At 42.1% G+C, this 23,084-nt stretch overlaps 1 protein-coding gene across 1 annotated transcript in view; it reads left to right on the top strand.

The window, feature by feature from the left end:
- The window catches only part of zmym4.1 (zinc finger MYM-type containing 4, tandem duplicate 1), a 91,934-nt gene that overhangs the window by 33,048 nt on the left and 35,802 nt on the right, over positions 1–23,084 (top strand). The window contains exons 17-20 of the mRNA XM_056298026.1: positions 5,513–5,550; positions 8,524–8,665; positions 9,492–9,604; positions 10,257–10,470. Coding sequence (XP_056154001.1) covers positions 5,513–5,550; positions 8,524–8,665; positions 9,492–9,604; positions 10,257–10,470 — 507 coding nt within the window. The remainder of the gene's footprint in view (positions 1–5,512; positions 5,551–8,523; positions 8,666–9,491; positions 9,605–10,256; positions 10,471–23,084) is intronic.

Below are 23,084 nucleotides of genomic sequence, written 5' to 3'. Positions count from 1 at the left end.
ACTGGGGCTCTCCAGCACGAGACTTGGATGCTGATGGCATTAAAGAGCTTAACAGCCAATTTATAAATAAAAAAAACACACACACATTCCAGGCACCAGAGGTTAAAATTACTTTAAACTGCAAGATGTCTGCATAGTCTTCAGACAGGTGAGTTTCCACATGTTGTTTGTGGTTGTATCTCTTTCCCTGGTGTGTCTTTGTGTGTGCTGATGTGATTCACTCACTTGTCTGCATCTAATCTACTGCAGACTGGCGGTCTGTTATGTGTGACAATAGATGGCAGATAAGCTTCCTCTAATTTCGAGCTAGGTGCTCAGTCAAGAAATCAATTGAGAAAAAGGTACCACAAAAAATGTGGCAGAGGTGACACACCAGACTGAAATAAAGTAAAAGTTAAAAAGACATCACCTCATGTTCACTGTTTTTATTTTGGCCGGGCTAATGCGTCAGAGCATCTGTCGTCTCTTAAACATATTTATATGGGGGAGGAGACAATTTTTAAACTTATGATGTAGATTCCTAGAAAAATATTATGATACAAAATATCCACTGAGAGATTTTTGCACTGGTATTTATGCCGATTATTGTATGTGTCCTGGTCGCTGCACTAGCGCCTCCTCTGGTCATTCGGGGGCTCCTGTTTGGGGGGGAGGGGGAACTGGGGGGAACAGCATGATCCTCCCACATGCTATGTCCCCCTGGTGAAACTCCCCACTGTCAGGTGAAAAGAAGCGGCTGGCGACTCCACATGTATCAGAGGAGGCATGTGTTAGTCTGCAGCCCTCCCCAGATCGGCAGAGGGAGTGGAGCAGAACTTGGGATGGCTTGGAAGAGTGGGGTAATTAGCCAAGTACAATTGGGGTGAAAAGGGGAGAAAAAAATCCCCCCCACCCCCCCAAAAAAGAAAACATCAAGAAAGAAATAGTAGGGATGGGGCAGTATGAAAATTTCATGTCACGGTTATTGTGACCACATATATCATGGTTTTCAGTATTATCACGGTTTTGTTGAAATCTGTTAAAAAAAAAATTTCCAATTGCTAATAACACACATACACACACTCACAGTCTATCTTCTGTGTATTTTATATACAGTAATAGCATTGACCTCATGCATAGTTTACGTAAATGAAAAGATAACGATATTTGTTACTTTTGTAACCAATTCCCCAACCACTGGATTTTACATTAACAGCTAAACATAATGCATGGGTGGATCATGGACTGTGAGTGTGCCGCACGATAACGCATGTGCAGTTAATGTGTTTACTAGTCTAGAACACATAGTATTTAAAGTTCAGCGTCCGGGTATAGTGGTGGTCTATTCCATTGCCTATCAATACGAGGATCGCCGGTTCGAATCCCCATGTTACCTCCGGCTTGGTGGGGCATCCCTACAGACACAATTGGCTGTGTCTGCGGGTGGAAAGCTGAATGTGGGTGTGTCCTGGTTGCTGAACTAGCGCCTCCTCTGGTCGGTCGGAGCGCCTTTTCGGGGGGGGGGGGATAACGTGATCCTCCCATGCGCTACGTCCCCCTGGTGAAACTCCTCACTGTCAGGTGTAAAGAAGCAGCTGGTGACTCCGCATGTATCGGAGGAGGCATGTGGTAGTCTGCAGCCCTCCACGGATCGGCAGAGGGGGTGGAGCAGCAACTGGGACAGCTCAGAAGAGTGACGTAATTGGCCAGATACAATTGGGAAGAAAAAGGGAGAGAGAAAAAATCCAAAAAAGAAAAAAAAATTCAAATTTGACCAACTGTCATTTCCCCATTCCGAAGCCCTCACTTGCATGAAGTAACATTAAAGGATAACTTACTTTGCATGCGCTGCAACACGAAGAGAGATGGGTAAAACGTGTTGGAAGTGTTTGCCCCCTTTGTAGCAACTTTCTTCTTGCATGTTCAGCGGATGGGGTAGTCATCTTCTATGAGCTTTCCGTCAGAATTTTCAAAATAACCAAAATACGCCCAGACTTTTTCTTTTTATATGGGTGAAAAATGAGAGCAGTACTATCACCTCCTTTAGCCATTGTTTTGGAAAAAACTAGCTAGTCAGTGTAGCTTGCTCAGCTAACAATAAGGCACATTGCACCTCAGTGACTACATTTAAGTGATAATAAAACCATGGTAAATGGGATTATGAAAGTTTGACACATATGATAACCATCAGAAACTTTTATCATGATACACTACCGTTCAAAAGTTTGGGATCACCCAAACAATTTTGTGTTTTCCATGAAAAGTCACACTTATTCACCACCATATGTTGTGAAATGAATAGAAAATAGAGTCAAGACATTGACAAGGTTAGAAATAATGATTTGTATTTGAAATAAGATTTTTTTTACATCAAACTTTGCTTTCGTCAAAGAATCCTCCATTTGCAGCAATTACAGCATTGCAGACCTTTGGCATTCTAGCTGTTAATTTGTTGAGGTAATCTGGAGAAATTGCACCCCACGCTTCCAGAAGCAGCTCCCACAAGTTGGATTGGTTGGATGGGCACTTCTTTGAGCAGATTGAGTTTCTGGAGCATCACATTTGTGGGGTCAATTAAACGCTCAAAATGGCCAGAAAAAGAGAACTTTCATCTGAAACTCGACAGTCTATTCTTGTTCTTAGAAATGAAGGCTATTCCATGCGAGAAATTGCTAAGAAATTGAAGATTTCCTACACCGGTGTGTACTACTCCCTTCAGAGGACAGCACAAACAGGCTCTAACCAGAGTAGAAAAAGAAGTGGGAGGCCGCGTTGCACAACTGAGCAAGAAGATAAGTACATTAGAGTCTCTAGTTTGAGAAACAGACGCCTCACAGGTCCCCAACTGGCATCTTCATTAAATAGTACCTGTTAGAGCCTGTTTGTGCTGTCCTCTGAAGGGAGTAGTACACACCGGTGTAGGAAATCTTCAATTTCTTAGCAATTTCTCGCATGGAATAGCCTTCATTTCTAAGAACAAGAATAGACTGTCGAGTTTCAGATGAAAGTTCTCTTTTTCTGGCCATTTTGAGCGTTTAATTGACCCCACAAATGTGATGCTCCAGAAACTCAATCTGCTCAAAGAAGTGCCCATCCAACCAATCCAACTTGTGGGAGCTGCTTCTGGAAGCGTGGGGTGCAATTTCTCCAGATTACCTCAACAAATTAACAGCTAGAATGCCAAAGGTCTGCAATGCTGTAATTGCTGCAAATGGAGGATTCTTTGACGAAAGCAAAGTTTGATGTAAAAAAAATCTTATTTCAAATACAAATCATTATTTCTAACCTTGTCAATGTCTTGACTCTATTTTCTATTCATTTCACAACATATGGTGGTGAATAAGTGTGACTTTTCATGGAAAACACGAAATTGTTTGGGTGATCCCAAACTTTTGAACGGTAGTGTATATTGGGGGGAAAAAGGTAACCGTCCCATCCGTAATAAATAGATGTCAGTCTATTGTTTCTGAAATTAATTAATTTTTCAAGCTGCTTATCCTAATTAGGGTCGTGAGATGCTGGAGTCTATCCCAGCATTAATTGGGTGGAAGGCAGGGAAACAACACGGTGGTGCAGTGGTTAGCACTGTCGCCTCACAGCAAGAAGGTCCTGGGTTTGAACACCAGGGTTGTCCAACCTTGGGAATCATCCCGGGTCGTCCTCTGTGTGGAGTTTACATGTTCTCCGCTTGACTGTGTGGGTTTTCTCCAGGTGCCCCGGTTTCCTCCCACAGTCCAAAGACATGTAGGTCAGGTGAACCAGCCATACTAGTATTTTTTCAGAAATGAGGTTTATTATTCGAGATAAGGGTGGCTACTAACCATGTGCCATAGAGAGCCATGTGTATGCAGGTTTTCATTCCAGCCGGACTCCACACCAGGTGATTTCCCTGATTAGCGACCTTCAACCAAAGAGGACGAATGTATCAGTGGAATCACCTGGTGTGGAGTCGGGTTGGAATGAAAACCTGCATACACATGGCTCTCCATGGCACATGGTTAGCCACTGCTGTTTTAGAATTATTCTATCATAATGCTTTTTCTCAGTTTGTTGAATGGTATAATTGGAGCAAAGAACCATGTCAAATATTTCCTTGTGTTGATTCATACTTGGCCAACAATTCTGATTCTGTTGCCATACTCATAGGGGTCGCTACAGTGGATCATCTGTTTCCATCTCTTCCTGTCCTCTGCATCTTCCTCTGTCACGCCAGCCCACCTGCATGTCTTCCCTCACCACATCCATAAACCTCCTCTTTGGCCTTCCTCTTTTCCTCTTCCTTGGCAGCTCAATCTTCAGCATCCTTTTCCCAATCTACCCAGCATCTCTCCTCCGCACATGTCCAAACCATCTCAATCTTGCCTCCCTTGCTTTGTCTCCAAACCGTCCAACTTGAGCTGTCCCTCTGATATTATTTGTTCCTAATCCTGTCCTTCTTTGTCAATCCCAATGAAAATCTTAGCATCTTCATCTCTGCCACCTCCAGTTTCGCCTCCTGTCTTTTCATCAGTGCCACCGTCTCCAAACCATACAACATAGCTGGTCTCACAACCATCTTGTAAACCTTCCCTTTAATTCTTGCTGGTACCGTTCTGTCACAAATCACTCCTGACGCTCTTCTCCGTCCATCCCACTCCACCTGCACTCTCTTCTGAACTCCCTGTTACTTTGAACAGTTGACCCCAAGTATTTAAACTCATATGCCTTTGTCACCTCTAGTCCTTGCAACCTCACCATTCCGTTGTCCTCCCTCATTCACACATATGTATTCCGTCTTGCTCCTGCTGACTTCCATTCCTCTTCTTTCCAGTGCATACTGCCACCTCTCCAGGCTCCTCAATCTGCTCCCTACTCTCACTGCAGATCACAATGTCATGAAATCATATACTCTAATATTTATCTAATAATATACAGAGGAAGCGTGGAAAATTGTTTATGTATCATGCTTGAACGTTCTGCCCTCGTAATGATTGAGGAAGTGCTTGAAGCCAACAACATGGCACCTGCTGCTGGTTATGAAAGTTTTTGTGTGAGTGTGGTGGTTAAAAAATTGCAGTACCATAGTGGCTAATGTTAGTAGGTTAAATCTTAATGACCAGAATGGATGTCGTTCAAACTGAACATTTATTCTCCAACACACTGCAGTTACACAGAAAGGGGAGACACAACGGACCTTGAACCCAACATTTTGAACACACTTTGTTTTTGTTTTTTTCTGATTAAAGCTAGTGACAAAGCATAGGGCGATATGTTTATTTGAAACTTCAAAATAAAAGCATCTCTGTCAGTAGCTTGAAACAAAGCATTTTCAGTATTCTCCTTAATAACTGAATAATTACTATTACTGCTTTTCTTATGACGTGTCACATTTACTGTAAATAGAACTGTAAATATGGTAAATAGTATGTCTTTTGCTTTCTTGATGTACAGTTTAAACTAAACATTAATGGCTTTATTTAATTACTTAAATCAAAAAAGTCACAACACAGACTTGCTGCTTTTTCTGACAATTTCTTTGCTATTGTCTCCACAGGTACGGTCCCCAAAGTTTCAAAGAGAAGCTTTCTTCATGTAAGTTAAGGGTATGAGTTTAATATTTGAAACTGTTTTAAAGCTTTGTTCCTGTCCAAAGGAAAGCCTCTGACTTTTTTCTTTGGGAAGTTCAGTTGTCAGTTTTTGTGACAAATTTGTTGATGAATTACATCTGCATATAGTTCTTGAAGGATGTCTGCAAGTGAAGTAAAATATTTAAACTTGCTAAATTATATACCTTTAAAAAAGTCGCACATATGTAACGTTAGCAACTCATTTGAAAATGTGCAGTCAATATTAGGCCAACTTCCAGTAACAAATCTAATAGGGAATTTCAGAGATGATTTTGTGTATTAGCAATCAGTACTGACGAGTAAAGTAGTCAGTTGAAACAAAGTCCTCACTACATACTATATTATACTATATTGACAGTGAAATCGCTGTTGTCCTGCTCAGTCTTTACCATAGCACCTACACGTACCAGAATGCATTGCGCGTAAGCCTCTATTGTCATCCATAAAATTCTCTGCGCCAGTGTTGTGGGGCGTCATTTACACCATTGGAAATATAGCTTAGCTGAGAGAATGAGGATGTTTTTTGACCAGCGTGTTAAGAGTTGATTAGAGTATTAGAAACCCTGATAGATTGATTGTATGTAGTTTTTCCGGCCACCACAAGCTGACATTACAATACGTCACTTGGCGGCCGGGAAAAAAACGTTCCACTGACGCTGTAGAGATGCAGAAACGACCAGGAACAACTGCAGGTGTTTTTCCTTTCTTTTTTTCTTCTTCTTTTTTTATTTGGAATCACATATTAACAGCATTTTCACACAATCATCTTTAGTTAGATACTTTTATAAAGTGATCCATCTTTTTTCCATTTTACAAAGTAATTATAGAACATAAAAATAGGACATGGGGTGTTTTTCCATTTGAGATAAAAGAAAAAAAGAAAGGACAAAAACCATACTTACATAAACAAATTTAAATAAAAGAAAGATGTTTTGGGGAAATATACAATTTCCACTTCTCACAAATTTTCTCAAATTTAGTTTCCCCAAGCCTCATTGAGAAGGTAATTCTTTCCATCACAAAGATCATAAATTATATCATACAAGTCCTCTATAGATGGGGTGTCTGGCTTAAGCCATTTCTTTGTAATTGCTTTTCTAGCTGCTACACTCAGTATTCCATATAAGTAACTTCTATTAATGTTTTTGGGTGTTGCATGTAATAGACCAAAGAGGAATTCATCCCAATTAAAAGTAATTTTTGTCCCAAATGTAGTCACTAATTCTATATAAATCTTATGCGAAAAGGTATTTACTTTTGAGCAGGCCCAAAACAAATGGTGTAGTGATTGGCTTCCTGTGAGCTACAATTTCTCCAGCAGCTGGAAAAGCCTGAGTGGTGAGATGTCTGAACAGGTGTGATAAAATATCTACTAAGACTCTTCCAACCAAACACTGTCCATGAGGTTGAGCTTGTTATCCTCCATTGAGATTTGCAATATTTTGTCCAAACTTCCTCTGGAATGGAACTGTTAGTTTCCCTTCCCCGTTTTTGTTTTATGTAGGTGGTACTTGATATATTAATCTCCTGAAGTCCCCTGTATAGCCTAGAGATTATTTTAAGCCCTGAATCCATCCTATAGGCACTAACAAAAACTTTCAATAAATTATTTTCAAATGTCTTTTGACTCTCTAACATAAAGGAAAGGCCTATTTCTTAGTACATTTTGAATTATATACTCGACAAATAAAAGCTACTTACTCATATTTGTTTATTTTTCTCCTTTTATTTAGAACCTTTGTGCAAATTTTCAATTAAGCATGTAACAAAATATAAAATATTAATGTATGAAATATAAAAAGGTAAATGGGATAAACTTTTCAACTGTAGTTGCGTAGGTGGTAAAAGAGGCTAGTGGTGTTTAAGTCTGTTGTGGGGACTGGCGTGCGGTATATTTTGCAAAGTATCGTTTTCTGGTCCGTGTCAGACTTTTCATACCCAAACCACGTCCATACCATAGAAGTAGCCCCACTTTTAGGTACAAGCTCCTCGTTTTGTCCTGGCTGGTCGGAGTCCTTCTGTTCTGAATTACCCTGTTCTGCGTTATGTTCACTGTCCTCCATGTTTATTTTTATTGCCTTCATGCAAATTTCCTGCCTGCATCCATGCTGTGCAAAGAGTGGAAAGGGTCATCTAAATGACGAAAAATGTTGCTGTAAAGAGTGTGATTTGCGACACAACAAAATAAACGATAGAGCTTAATATGAAACGATAGACGTTTTCTATCATCACATGATAGATATAACTTACAGCCCTAGGTCTGGCTGTGCGAGACTATCCCTGTTGCAGACAGATATAGATAAGGTTGAAAATTGGTGAATGTTTCCTTTTAAGACTGACCCTGTATTTGTATGTGTTATTGTGTGTATGACACAGCAGGAGATGAATGCACTGAAAAGCTTTCAAAATCTACAAATATTTAATAATGTGGAGAGTTGTGCTTCACATGATAGTGTCGTTTTTTTTAATGCAGAGCCATTCAGTTGTCAAGCATAATTGATTTTACGAACTTTAATATATTTAAAGAATGCACTGTGCAACTGTAATATATACTAAAATCAAAATATCTAGACTGATCAGCAGATGCTCAATATTTAGTGACTTTAGTGATGGGGGTGGCAAAAAATCTTGATGGACAATCCTAATCCTAATTGGATTTAAAAATTTCAGTGTCGCACAAGTAAAACATTTTTTATTAAAACTTGCACACATCCTCTCTTAGCAGTCGCTTATGATTCAACTTGATTTGCGCTTTACTGACAAGGCCTTAAATGGGTCATCCGTTCTAGTTCTCTGTATAATCTTGCATTTGTTCTACTAAATGATTTTTCTTAATTTTATATGTTCTACATGACTACGCTTTACAATTTAAGTAACTGTTGTTTTCCTATGAAGGTTGTCGTTATTGTTGTTAACATATATTTTTTTTCTCCTTCAGGCTGGCACTCAGACGGATGCATCCAAGGCCCCTGCTACCACACCCAGATTGTTGAAAAACAAGGCTCTGCTCTGTAGACCTATGGTCCAGAACAAGGGGGTCACGTGTAAAACACAGACTGTTGACAGTGAGGCACAGACAGGTGAAGCTTTCATTCATGCAATTTAAATGATTTCTTTAAAGCCACCAATCAAATTCAAACCAGTCTGTTAACTCTAAATTCCATTCAGAGTGCTTGAATTCACCTAGATGGCGTTGGTGCATCGACCACCACTGAGATGAAAGAATGTCTTGACATCTGCCTAACCCCTACATTTGGGCTCTTCTCTCTATTAACTGGCAAATATGAGTTTTCCTGCATACCCTAAACTAATGATACATATATGCTGTGCGAGATTTTTTTTTTGGGCCCCCCTTCTCCCCAATTGTACCTGGCCAATCACCCCACTCTCTGAGCAGTCCCGGTCGCTGCCCCACCTCCTCTGCCAATCCGGGGAGGGCTGCAGACTACTACGTCTCTGATACATGTGGCGTTGCAGTGAGAAGTTTCACCAGGGGGATGCCCCCCCTCCCCCTCCCCCTCCGAACAGGCGCCCCAACTGACCAGAGGAGGCGCTAGTGCAGTGACCAGGACACATACCCACATCTGGCTTCCCACCTGCGTGTCTGTAGGGACGCCAAACCAAGCCAGAAGTAACACGGGGATTCGAACTGGCGATCCCCGTGTTGGTAGGCAATGGAATTGACCGCTATGCTACCCGGATGCCCTCTGTGCTAGAATTTTGACAGTTACTCGGAAATTGGGGTGCAAATCAAAACATAAAACATGATAGAGTAGGATTTTGTTGTTTCAGTTGAAAAAGGACAGTTGAAACAGGCTAATACTTTTATTCCTTCTCAGTCGCTCACGATTACACACTCTCCTGGGTTCACTGCTTCAAAACTGGCTCTGTGTTCTTTCTCCACAGATGACAAATTCCCCACAGTTGTAGTCCTGCCCATCCCAGTGCCAGTGTTTCTCCCACTGCCCATGAATATGTACAGCCAGTTTACCCCCAAGCCCATGGGACTACCCCTACCGGTATGTCAAACGCACACCCTGAAATTCTCTGGGACCTTATAAACTTTATTTGGGCAAAGGTGTCACTTGACAGAAACTGAAATTATTAAATATTAGAATTTATTACTTGCACTAACGATTTTGAAAAAAATAATGGGATTGTTTTACCATCAAGAAGTTTGTACAAAAAAGAGATTTGACTCTATGGGTCACTGGCATGACTCACATTAAACAAAGCATAAGAGCAGAATTTGGAAAGTATATAAAAAGGAGCTAAGCAATTAAAATTGATTATTAACAAATTTAAAAAATGAATGCAGAACAGAAAATATAGGTCCTATGTTGTTTTTTTTTTTTTTCACATGGTCTTGTATTTGGTTCACCAGAAACAACAAATAGCATAGTAAGGATCAGCAAACTGATAGCCTCTCAGCGCACCAGTTTGATGTCAGAAGTATGTATTTTGTGTGTGAAGTGTTTTTTTTAGTTACATATTTGTACTGCAAAATGATTATTATTAATAACTATTTTAATTGGACCTGCTCTTTTTTCAGGGTAAAGCAATACTAAATCAAATCTGAGTTCCAGGCTCTAAAAGATGATGGAAAAAGTCATTATGTTATTTATTGTATTGATATGGAATTAATGAGTTGTATTAACTGATCTGTCACAGCTGCCTGTGCCCATGTTCCTCCCTGTGACACTGGACAGCGCTGAGCGCATCGTCGAGACCATCCAGGAAATTAAAGAGAAGATCCCCTCAGACCCCCTTGAGGCAGACCTCATCTTAATGGCTGAGCTGGTTGCCGAGCAAGATGGGCTGAGTAAGGGGAAGCAAAAGGACAGAGGGTTGGAGAAAGACGTGGACAGGCCCGAAGCCACTGATGGTAAGAGTGTTGATTAACCTCTGTCTATTAACAGTTATTTTTCCACTTCTCATTGGAGGAATAGTGCGTTAATACCAGGAGCAATTCCTGTAAACCCATTTAGGGTGGGGTGTGCAGAATTTACAGATTTTTACAGGTAAACTTAAGCGAACCAAAAGTCTTCCCTATTCTTTCTAAAACTCCGCTTGCAGTAACCATGTCTCTGGTATTTTTAGTTAGTGTGTGTGTGTGTGTGTGTGTGTGTGTGTGTGTGCGCGCGCGCGCGTGCGTGCGTGCGTGCGTGTGCGCGTGCGTGCGTGCGCGCGACCAGAGGGTGTCCTCCAATTACCAGGGCATCACATTGCTCAGCCTCCCTGGGAAAGTCTACTGTAGGTTGCTGAAAAGGAGACTCTGACTGATTGTCGAACCTCGGATTCAGGAGGAACATTGTGGTTTCCGTCCTGGCCATGGAACAACGGACCACCCTTGCGGAAGTGCTGAGGGAGGCATGGGAGTTTGACCAGCCAGTGTACATGTGTTTTGTGGACTTGTGAGAAGGCTTACGACTGTGTACCCCGGGGCACTCTTGTGGGGGGTACTGTGGGAGTATGGGGTACCGGGGCAGTTGCTACAAGCCATCCGGTCCTTGTATAGCCACAGTGAGAGCTGTGTCTCCATTCTTGGCACAAAGTCAAACATGTTTTCAGTGGGTGTCAGACTCCGCCAAGGTTGTCCCTTGTCTCTGATTCTGTTTGTGATATTCATGCACAGGATCTCAAGGGGCAGCCAAGGTGAGGAGTGTGTCTGTTTTGGGAATCTCAGAATTGCATCTCTGCTCTTCGCAGATGATGGGGTTTTGTTGGCTTCATCAGAATGCGACCTCCGGCGCGCACTGGGGCAGTTTGCAGTTGAGTGTGAAATGGCCAGGATGAGAGTCAGCACCTCCAAGCCTGAGACCATGATTCTCTACTGGGAAATGGTGGATTGCTCCCTCCGGGTTGGGGCTGAGTTGTTGCCTCAAGTGAAGGCGTTCCAATCATCTCGGGGTCTTGTTCACAAGTGAGGGTAGAATGGAGCGGAAGATTGACAGGGGGATTGATGCTGCATCAGCAGTAATGAGGACCTTGTACCGGACTGTTGTGAAGAGGGAGCTGAGCTGGAAGGCAAAGCGTTCAAATTTCTAGTCAATCTTCATTCCAACCCTCACCTACGGTCATGAGCTTTGGGTAGTGACCGCAATGGTGAGATCACGGGTACAAGCAACTGAAATGAGTTTCCTCCATATAGTGTCTGGGCTCAGCCTTAGAGATAGGGTGAGGAGCTTGGACATCCTGAGGGAGCTCGGAACTAGAGCCGCTGCTCCTTCGCATAAAAAGGAGCCAGTTGAGGTTTTTCGGGCATCTGATTAGGATGCCTCCTGGGCACTTTTCTATGGAGGTTTTCCGGGCACATCCAACTGGAAAGACACCCTGGGGTAGACCCAGAAGTCGCTGGAGGGACTACATGTCCAATCTGGCCTGGGAATGCCTTAGGATCCCCCAGGAGGAGCTGGAGGACGTTGCTGGGGAGAGGGACGTCTGGAGTGCCCTACTTAGCTTGCTGCCACCGCGACCCAACCCCGGAGAAGCGGGTGATGATGTGATGAGACATTTGTGTGTGTGTGTGTGTGCGCGCGCGCGTGCGCATTTGTGCACAATTACCAGTAAACTGAAAAATAAGTATATTTCACCAGTTTACATGTCTCAGAATCTTTTTCATTCTTGAGGGCAAAATTGATGTCCCTTTAATTTGGAATGGCACAGAGTCCCTTCCCATCAGTTTTCATAAACCACATAAGCAGGAATTCCAGTGTTTGATATTTTTTCTCTATTCCCTGAGTCTTGTCAGTCTGCTACTGCTCTGCACATATATCTCCAATTGGCTGGCATCGTCTCCATGGATTTGCTGCCATGGTGGATACGATTCAGGAAATGCTTCAAACTGAGGTTCTTGGGCTGAGATTTGAAAATTAGCCTGATGTTTTTTTCAAGTGTCAATTGACAGTCACGTTAACTTGACTGACATTCATTCATTCATTCAACTATGCTGTACAGTCTTCTCCACGTGATTGACTGTTTACATCCCACACTTCCCTCCTGGACCCTCCTCTTCTGCTTATGGTGGCACACCACAGTACTCTTCCGCCTGCTAGCTTACCTCCCCACGGGCCTCATCTGTCATTAACATTTCTCACAGGGAGTTTTCCCCATACATACTATTATTAGGTACCGGGCCTCTCATCCACATGACATACATATCTAATAGTAGAAACAACAACAACCTAATATATCTGGAGCAAATATCTGCAATTTACGTCTTATTTGCTGTACTGCTGTTGCTTTTCACTTTGCTTTAACACCAAACAATTTTTGACTCCTGAATGTGAGATCTCTTGGTAATAAGTTCTTTATCATTAATGATTTTATTGTTTCTAATAATCTGTACTTTTTTATGATTACTGAGACATGGCTGTCCCCAGGGGACACTGTTCCCGTGATTAGGGCTAGGCCCCCTGATTTTGCATATTTTCATATTCGCAGGCCCTCTGGAAGAAAAGGTGGCCTAGATGTTTTTTATAAGTTAGGTCTTGAGTGGCATCTTGTTACTTTTGGTAATTTTATGTCCTGAGAGGTTTTGAGTTTCTTAATCACTGGCCCTCCCCCATTACTCTGCATCTTAATTGATATGCCCCCTAATTCGGTTAGATTTATTTGAGTTTTCTGAGCCATCTATTATCATGCCAAAATATGACAGGTTGCTTATTCTTGGTGATTTTAATATTCATGTATGTTTTTTTCCTTCACATTCCCTGATTTCACATTTTTTAGATCTTATAGACTCTTTTAACCTCATTCAATCTGTTAAAGGGGCCACACATTCCAAAAGTCACATTTTAGACCTTGTACTCTCATCTGGTTTCTCTCTCCAGTGTCTTAATCTGGTGGATATGCTTGTTAACTGACCATAAAGTTGACGTTTTCAAAGTTCCACTACAGCTCGCTATTCCTAGTTGCAATCTTAAAATACCATCACATTCTCAACACCGGCTCTGCAGTTAAAATTATGCTTTTAATTCATCACCCTTTAATCCTTCTATATCCCCTCTCAATCCAGATTCACTGTTAAATTAATTCAATGATCATTGAATGAGTCGGTGCCTATCCAACCTTGGCCAAACTGCACCGTTTAAAACTAGGAAGCAAAAATCAAATAACCTCCCCTGGCTGAATGATCCCATTCTTACCCTTAGAAGACTCTGTAGAAAATCAGAACGACAATGGAAGGTCAACAAGTCCGAATCAGCACATGATACCCTTAAAAACCAAATGTTAATTTACCAGAAGGCAGTTCAGGATGCGAGATCAGCTTACATCTCTGAATTGAAATAACCACAATCCTAACGTTCTCTTTAGGGTTATTGATTCTGTTATTAATGGTTCCTTTGCTTCTTTTTTAGAACCTGATGTTGAGCTGTGTGAGAAATTTCTCACTCATTTTGTAAAGAAGGTGGAGAATATCAGGTCCCGAATCCAGCCTGGGCCTTGCATTCTTTGCCTTCCACATGTTGATTCTGCCTCGCTGACCCACAACCGATTTCAATTTCAGTGTTGGAGAGTAGTCTGCAATATGAACTCCTGTATCTTAGACATCATCCCCACTAAGCTCTCAAGGAGGTAATTTCAACTGTTAGCCCCGTTACGCTGCAAATTCTTTCTTTTTTCTTTTTCTTTTCCCTTTTTTCTCCCCAATTTTACCTGGCCAATCACCCCACTGTCTGAGCCATCCCAGTCGCTGCTCCACCCCCTCTGCCGATCCGGGGAGGGCTGCAGACGACCATACCTCCTCCAGTACATGTGTCACCAGCTGCTTCTTTTCACCTGACAGTGAGGAGTTTCGCCAGGGGGACCTAGCGCATGGGAGGATCATGTAAACCCCCCCCCCCAGTCCCCCCCCCCTGAACAGGTGCCCCGACTGACCAGGGGAGGCGCTAGTGCAGCAACTGTAACACATACCCACATCTGGCTTCCCACCCGCAGACACGGCCAATTGTATATGTAGGGATGCCTGACCAAGCCGGAGGTAACACGGGGATTCGAAAAGGCGATCCTCATGTTAGTGAGCAACGGAATAAACCGCTGTGCTACCCGGGTGCCCTATTCTTCAAATTCTTCATAATTCTCTGGTCTTTGGTTCTTTTCCAGACAGTTTTAAGCATGCCATTGTTCACCCAATTTGAAAAAAACCTAATTGGTTCCCCCTGTCCTTAAGTAACTACAGACTAATCTCAAAATGTTCTTTTTGGAGAGACTAATTTCATCTCAATTGATTTCTTTTATGAACGCTAATAGTGCTTTCATCAGTTTCCAGTCTGGTTTTAGAGCACTTCTTGGTAAAAGACAACTCTAGTTAAGGTTGCTAATGACCTACTGCTGACTGCAGACAGTCGACAGCTCGATTTTAGTTCTTTTAGACTTAAGTGCTGCTTTTGACACAGTCGATCACAGTATCCTTTTACATCGCTTCAAGCAGGGGTCCCCAACCTTTTTTGCACCGCACACCAGTTTAATATTGACAATATTCTGGCAGACCAGGGGAGGGGTGGGGGTGGGTTAATGACGACCGGAATATAGGTTAGGCTTATAAGTCAATAGTATCATAACATTTAAAGTAACGTTTTTAGGGATGGCACGATACCACTTTTTCATGTCTGATACCGATATCACAGCCTTGAGTATCTGCCGATACCTATCCGATACCGTTTCCCCCCACTCTTAAACAACAACCTTTTTTAACCTAGCCATCTATAAAACATCATGCTAAAACTGTGAAAACAAATATCCTGTAGGATATTCGTTTTCACAGTTTTAGCATGTGTGCTATGTATTTCTAAAGGAAGAAATACATAGCACACATGACTCAGTTATGCAATAGTGCTGCTGCTTTTTATTTTGTTCAAATCTTTTCACACAGAGCTTATCAGCATTTTTGATTGTCAGCAGTGCCCAACATTCAAAATGAAATTTAAAGTGCAACTTTGTGCACAAGTTTAAACTTGGGTATTTAGTAACAAAGGAATTATTACAATTCCAATGTAAAATAAAATACTGGCTGTAACTCAATACTCAATGAATGTAGCCTATGCCTCAATAGCATAGCAAAAAATAATAAGTTGCATGTAGACCATAACTTAAATAACTATAACTTGACATAAAAGATAATAGCATCCAGTATGAAACGTACAGTGGAACACAGTATGATAAACATGGCATCTTAAGGCACTCACAAAGCTAGGCTTTTCCACCTGATATCATGCTAGCTGCATTGAAAAAAAAATCTAAGGTAGAAAAACAGTGCAAGTTCTAAAGTTTCTTTCACATGTAACCTCTAGGATTGAACTGTATGTAGAACACCTGAATAAAAGTAGCATCACTTACACTATGCTGAGATAACAGTCCCTCGTTTACAATAAGTTGCAAAGTATGGGCGAAGCATCCCAAACTGGCGACTCCAAGGCGATCCATTGCTTTTATTACGTTAGCGGCATTGCCTCTTAAAATTACATGGACTTGGCCCTTCTCTATTTTCCATGCATTTAACATCTCCTCTGTTGCTGTAGCGATGGACTCTCCCGTGTGTGAGCCATGAAACTGTTTAGCCTGCAGCACCACTTTTTGCAAAGTAAAACTCGAGTACATCCACTGAGCTGTCAGACTTATAAGGACAGCGGGCACTCGTCTGAGCTCCAGATGTCAGTCGTGAAACTCAAGGTGGCAACGTTTTCCAAGCATTTAGAAATAAACTCGCACACTTGCTTGTACTTGTTGGGGATAGCCGTGTCGGAGATAAAATGCCGGTTTGGCAACATGTAGCGAGGCTCCAAATGTTCAACTAAGCGTCGGAAACCAACATTTTCAACAACAGAAACGGGCAAGTCGTCCAGCACAATAAATTCGGTTATTTTCTCCGTTATCAGCTTTACTTTGTTACCGTCTGCAGGGGAGTTTCTTGCACTTCTTAATGGTTTCCAGCAATGTTTGCTGTTGTGGCAAACTTTTCCTCTTGGCATTCATTGCATGTATGAACTCGGCATACTCCTTTCCATGATGAATCTGCAAGTGTTTAATTAAGTTAGTGGTGTTGAAGTTTCCAGTGTTGAAGTTTCCAGTGTTGCTGCCACCCCTAGAAATACTTGCGTTGCAGATCTTACACTCGGCTGTTTTACTTTTTTCTTCATTGAGCTTAAAATAATTCCACACAGCTGACATGACCGCAGCGCGCTGCTGACATGCTCACTCACGTTCAGCTTATGTTGTTGTCGCTGCTACTGTTAACGTGACATCACTCGCTTTACGGCATGTCATAGTATCGGATCGGAACATACTTCCTTGTTTTTCCGATACCCGATCCTGTGAATTTGTTCGGTATCTGACCAATAACGATACGGAATATCGGATCGGCGCCATCCCTAGTTTAGATATTAAACACACAGCACATATTTTCCTTGCCTTAACATAACATACATATAGCAACACTGCAACTCACCAATATCACTGAATCAGTGGGAGCCCTGGGCTTGTTTCCCTGCAGCAAGACTCTTCATTACATGCTTCTGTCGTGCTTGTTAGCGTTGTTTTCGCTCAAAGAACTCCACAGGTTTGTCTTGAAGTGCAGGGTGCTTGGACTCAAGGTGCCGAAGCAGTTTTGAGGGCCTCGTTTCCTCATTAGACAGCTTGTCTCCACATATCACACACGGGGCTTGGCGCATGTGAGTCGCCGGTCGTAATAAAGCCGTATTTTAGGTACAACTCATCGTATTTCCTATTGAAAAAAGCTTTCCTTTTCTTTCTTCCTTTTTTTTTTTTTTTTTGCTGTCTCGGCCTCTGCTGTCTCTGCGTTATCGTCGTCATTAGACCTTTTATCTTCCCTACCTCTTCCGAAAAAACTGTCAAGCGACGTTTGTATTTTTACTGGTATTCATGGTAGCTAAATAGCTGCTAGTAGCGAGTTGACTGAGTGCGTCTCTGAGATGTGAAGTTCGTTACCATTGGTCTGCCGAATGCCATGTGAATGAGTGAAAAAATTACATCATTGTACATACTTCAAGTATCCGTTTCAAATTAAAAGCCCTCTAGCATTACACGGTCCAGCCATATATAGCTGGACCGGGCTTTTATTTGAATATTGTAAATCATATTGTTTCCTTGCGGGCCTGGTAGCAATTGCTTTGCGGCCTGGTGCCGGTCCGTGGCCCGGTGGTTGGGGACCCCTGGCTTAGAGACTTGGGTACGCATCAAAGGCTCGGCTCTTAGTTTATTTTGCTCTTACCTCACCAACAGAACTTTTTCTGTTGTTCTGGGTAACTCAATGGCTCAGTTGAGTTGTGGTGTCCCTCAAGGCTCAGTTCATGGCCCTCTTTTCTTTTCTATATTCATGGTGCCTGTTGGCCAGGTCATTCAGAATTCATCCATTATCTGAACCGCTTGTCCTGCTCTCAGGGTCGAGGGGATGCCAGCGCCTATCCCAGCAGTTATTGGGCCGCAGATGAGGAGACACCCTGGACAGGCCGTCAGGCCATCACACAGGGCCACCTCATTCAGAATCATAATGTGTTTTACCATTTTTATGCTGACCACACTCAGTTATACATGCCACTAAAACCCACAGAACCTAGCAGCCTAGCAAATCTCACAACTTGTCTCTCTGGCATTAAATCCTGGATGTCCGAAAATTTTCTTAAATTTAATGATGATAAATCTGAAGTCATTCTTTGCGGTCCCCCAAATTCCATCAGCCCTTTTGATACTCATCTTGGTGGTCTGTCAGATAGTCTTAAGCAGATTGCTAGGAATCTTGGGATAATATTCGAGGCTAACCTCGGTTTTAATAGTTAAACATGATGTTCAGTTATGCTTCCCTCTGGGTGCTCCGGTTTCTTCCCACAGTCCAAAGACATGAAGGTCAGGTGAATTGGCCATACTAAATCGTCCCTAGGTGTGTGTGTGTGTGTGTGTGTGTGGGTGTGTGCGCGCACACCCACCCTGTGATGATTGGGTGTCTACCCACCTGCCACCCAATGACTGCTAGGATAGGCTCCAGCATCCCCGCAACCCTGAGAGCAGGATAAGCGGTTTAGATGATGGATGGATGTTCCAGTTATGCTTTCTCCAGGTCAAGGTAATCTCTAAAATTAGGTAATTTTTGTCAAATGCCATTCTGCAAAAAGTTGTACATACTTTTATCTATTCTCTGCTTGATTAGTGCAACGCACTTTACTTGGGTATCAGCAAGGGCTCCCTCCACCGTCTGCAGTTCGTACAAAATGCCGCTGCTCGGCTCATTACCGGGACAAAAAGGCATGGCCATGTTACTCCTGTGCTTGTGTCCCTACACTGGCTCCCTGTTATATTTTGAATTGATTTTACAATTTTATTGCTCGCTTTTAAGGTTTTAAACGATCTTACTCACATATACATTTCCAATTTATTGACCTGGTGTATACCCTCTTGACCATTAAGATCCGCAGGTGGAGCTCTGCTGGTTATTCCCAGGTCACGGTTTGTCACAAAAGGTAATCGATCAGCTTTAGCTGTTGGAGCCCCCACACTATGGAGCTCTTGTCCTATTGAACTGAACTAAGACAAACAAAGTCTCTAGCTTCTTTTAAATCTCTTCTTAAAACTTTTCTTTTTTATGAAAGCTTTTACAAATGTTTATTTGTTTTTATTTATACTGTTTTTATTTTACTCTTATGTTTGTAATTTTTTCAATTAGCAAATGGCTGTCTTACCCTTTGCTCTTATTTTAAAGTTTTATTAGTGCTTTTTAATTCTCATTCAATGGTTTTTTTGTGTTGTTTGTTGTTGTCATTTTTAACTGTTTTGTCCTGTTCTGTGAAGCAATTTGTAACCCTGTTTAAAAAAAAAAGGGCTATACAAATCACTGTCATTACCTTGCACACAGGTGAGGAAATAATTTTGTTGGGCACTTAGAACATTATGATCTTAAAATTTGTCAAATTGAAAGACACATGCGCGCGCACGCACACGCACACACACACACACACACGCACACGCACACACAGAAATCCAAAAGCAGAATTGAGCTAACATTGATTTATCTGAAGCCCGAAAATGTGAAATTTATAACATTAAGACTTGATTAAAATCCTTTAATCAATTACTTGTGCTGACCGATGAGCCTAAATTTTGGTTAGTTTTGTTTTTCATAAATGCAGTAAAAGAAAAAAATTTGTTTGAAAAACTAATTGATCAAGACCAGTACAATTATTAGAAAAATCTAAACTACGTTTTGTGTGTGTGTTTGTGGGGGCGTTGTTTGTATTTTTCTGAGCTCTGATCAGGAAGGAAATGACACGCACGGCATACTATGGGATTTGTAGCTTCAGAACCAAGATATTTAACAGTTAAGCACTGCAGTAGTGTTAATGACCTTAATCAGTTGTACACTGTTATTTTCCAGTTTTTGCAAAGCATTACTGCATGAGGCAGCAGATAGGGGAGACGGGGGCTTCTTGTCACATGGGTAAGTGGTCACATCGTTAATATTTTCCCCATCAGAGGACTCTACATAAAAGTTGAATACTAGTTTTGTGCATCTACTTGGTCTGATGTCATATCCTGTCTGGGAAAAGCAAAGCACACTGTTAACTGAGGTGAGCACCGAGATACCGGTTTTCACATTCTAAAGTAAAAAAAATTGACCATGATATTTTTTGTGATAATCTTCTAGTTAAAAAGCTTCACAATTATACATTTGTACTTGGTAGAGCAACGAATAAAGTTTCTTGTTATACTTTTGCTAATGCCCTGCTTTAAGCTAACTAAGATATAGGAAACATGACGGTTTGGATGGATGGATGGATTGCATTTATGGGGTTTGGGGCAACTTGTCTCAGTAATTTTGGGGTAAGTTATCACATGTGACAGCTTGCTCCAAAATCACTGAGACAAGTTGCCAGTATACATAGACACAGAGAGTCTGCTTGTCAATTGTTGTCATATGTAATTTTTGGATTTTGTCAGTGTGTTTTTAAAGAAAGAAAGGAAGGTAGGAAAGAAGGAAGGGAGAAGAAATGGTCAGGAATTATAAAAGAAAGACAGAAAATGGCAGTACACCACCTGATGTGATGCTAAGGGTAATGAGGCAGGTGAAGTTGGCAAATAAATCCATCAGGAGTACAGCAAAGGGTTATAATATCAACTACCGTACACTGGCTCGATATTGTACGACACTCAGCACAGCTGAAATAGAAAGTCAGACAGCCATCCCAACTACAGTGGTTGGGTATGAAACTCCACAGCAGGTTTTTAGCCCAGATTTGGAGCTGCAGCTTGAGCAGCACCTTATGAGATCAGCTGACATCTATTTTGGTTTGTCACCAACTGAGGTGAGAAAGCTAGCGTATGAATTTGCAGTGGCACGGGAGCTGTAGTTTCCACCAGCCTGGGCTGAAAAAGCCAGCAGTGAGTGGTTTACACACTTCTTAAAGCCGCACCCTGCACTCTCAGAAAGCCAGAGGCAACTAGCCTTGCCAGGGCAAGTGCCTTTAACAAGGAGAATGTCAAGGCTTTCTTTGACAATCTGGAGAAGGTGTTGGGCCGACATTCACTGGGACCAGGGGACATCTGGAATATGGATGAAACTGGTATGACGACTGTGCAGAAACCAGATTGATTGGTGGCCAGGCGCTGGTTTAAACAGGTAGGGTCATTGACATCTGGTGAAAAGGGGTACCCTAATGACGCTAACGTGCAGTCTCAGCAACGGGGAACAATATGTCCCCCTACTTCATATTCCGGTAGGTGAACTTCCGTTATCACTTCCTCAACAATGGCCCACCTGGCAGCAAAGGAGGAGCAAACCCCTCTGGCTGAATGATGAAGGAAACACACGTGGTGGATTTCCTCAATCATTTTGTTGAACAAGCCAAGTGTTCAAAGGAAAAGCCATGCTTACTCCTTCTGGACAACCACAGCTCACATCTATCCATTGATGGACTAAATTCTGCCAAAGAAAATGGCATAATTATGCTCTCCTTCCCACCCCACTGCTCACATAGGCTGCAACCTTTGGACAGAACAGTTTAAGAGGCACTGAAGAGGCGCATAAACTCAGGAACAACCCAGGGGGGGAAAAAATCACAATCCATGACATCCCTGGGATTGTGGCAGTTGCATATCCTCTGGCTGCAACCCCACTGAATATTCAGGCCAGCTTTTGGGTGACAGGGATATTCAATCTTACAACAGGGATGTGTTCTTGGAGTCAGAATTTGCACTATCCTATGTCTCAGGTCGGCCCTTTCACGACCCAGCCCTTCCAGGCCCCAGCACCAACCCAGCACTTCCAGGCCCCAACACCAGCACTTCCAGGCCCCAGCACCGACCCAGTCTTGCGAGGCCCCAGCACTACCCCAGCCCTGCCCATTAGCACCACCTTACCCTTGCCCAGTAATGCCAGCTCCACCCACCAATCAACTCCAGAGGACATTTGGCCATACCCATAAGCTGGTCCAAGAAAACTAGCCCACCAACTAAAACAAACAAGAAAAACTGCTATTCTCACTGACACACCAGTGAAGGAGGCACTTGCGACTGAAAGGCAGGCACAAGGTAAAAAGACTATATCCCAAAAGAAAAGCGGGGGAACCAAATCTGAAACACCAAAGAAAAAGAAGGCAGGTATAAAAAGAACGACTTCAGATGTATTTGCAGCAGATGAAGATGAATGCCTGTGCCTTGTTTGTGTGTAGCCATTTGCTAACAGCCGTCCAAAAGAGACTTGGGTCCAGTGCATGAAATGCAAACAGTGGGTTCATGAAGATTCTGAAGAAGAAGCTGAACCCCCGAAGAGCATCCCTGGCAAGGCAATTTATATGTGCCAGAACTACAGTGCTGACGATGAGTCTGAATAGTGAGGTTTGAGACCTGGTTTGAGGTTTGTTTGAATGCTTGACATTGTTGATCTGAAAGTTTGTTTGAAATGATTTTCCAGTTGTGGTTGGGACTGATTTAACAGCCACGTTTCAGGATTGATTGAAGTTCAGTGATTAATCAATCTTTTTTTCTGTAGCTGAATTTAATTTTGAATTTGAAGTAAAAAAAATAACCCAGCAATAAATTGGTTCTTGTTTTATTTGTTGCAAAATCCAGTGTGACGTCTTACCCCACATAGTGACAACTTACCTACTGATGGGGCAACGTGTCACATGTGCACACTATCACTATTTAAATGCCTATAACGCTGTACTGAAATAATATATGAAAATGAAATGAATACAGAATATATGCCTGAGACGTTTTTCTTTCATTGATATGCAATTTTTAACAATATGATGTATTGATCCCAAGATACATAGTAGAGTCTGAAAAGTGTGACAAGATGCCTCGGTTTTCCCTATGTCGTGGCTGAGAGAGGGAGATAAGTAGACAGGTGATCATGGAAAGCTTGGTTTTTATTCTTAACTGTTGTAAAAATTAGCTGAAATTGATGGTGTTTGGAATTTTGAGTCATTTAAAGTTTTTTGGGGGGGGGGGGCGGTCATAGTAAAAAAAAAAAAGAGAAAAACGTTGAAA

This window comes from Lampris incognitus, chromosome 18 (assembly GCF_029633865.1).
Source record: "Lampris incognitus isolate fLamInc1 chromosome 18, fLamInc1.hap2, whole genome shotgun sequence".
Lineage (NCBI taxonomy): Eukaryota > Metazoa > Chordata > Actinopteri > Lampriformes > Lampridae > Lampris > Lampris incognitus.
The sequence above is the reverse complement of the archived record's forward strand: the minus strand, read 5'-3'. Positions and strand labels throughout refer to the sequence as shown.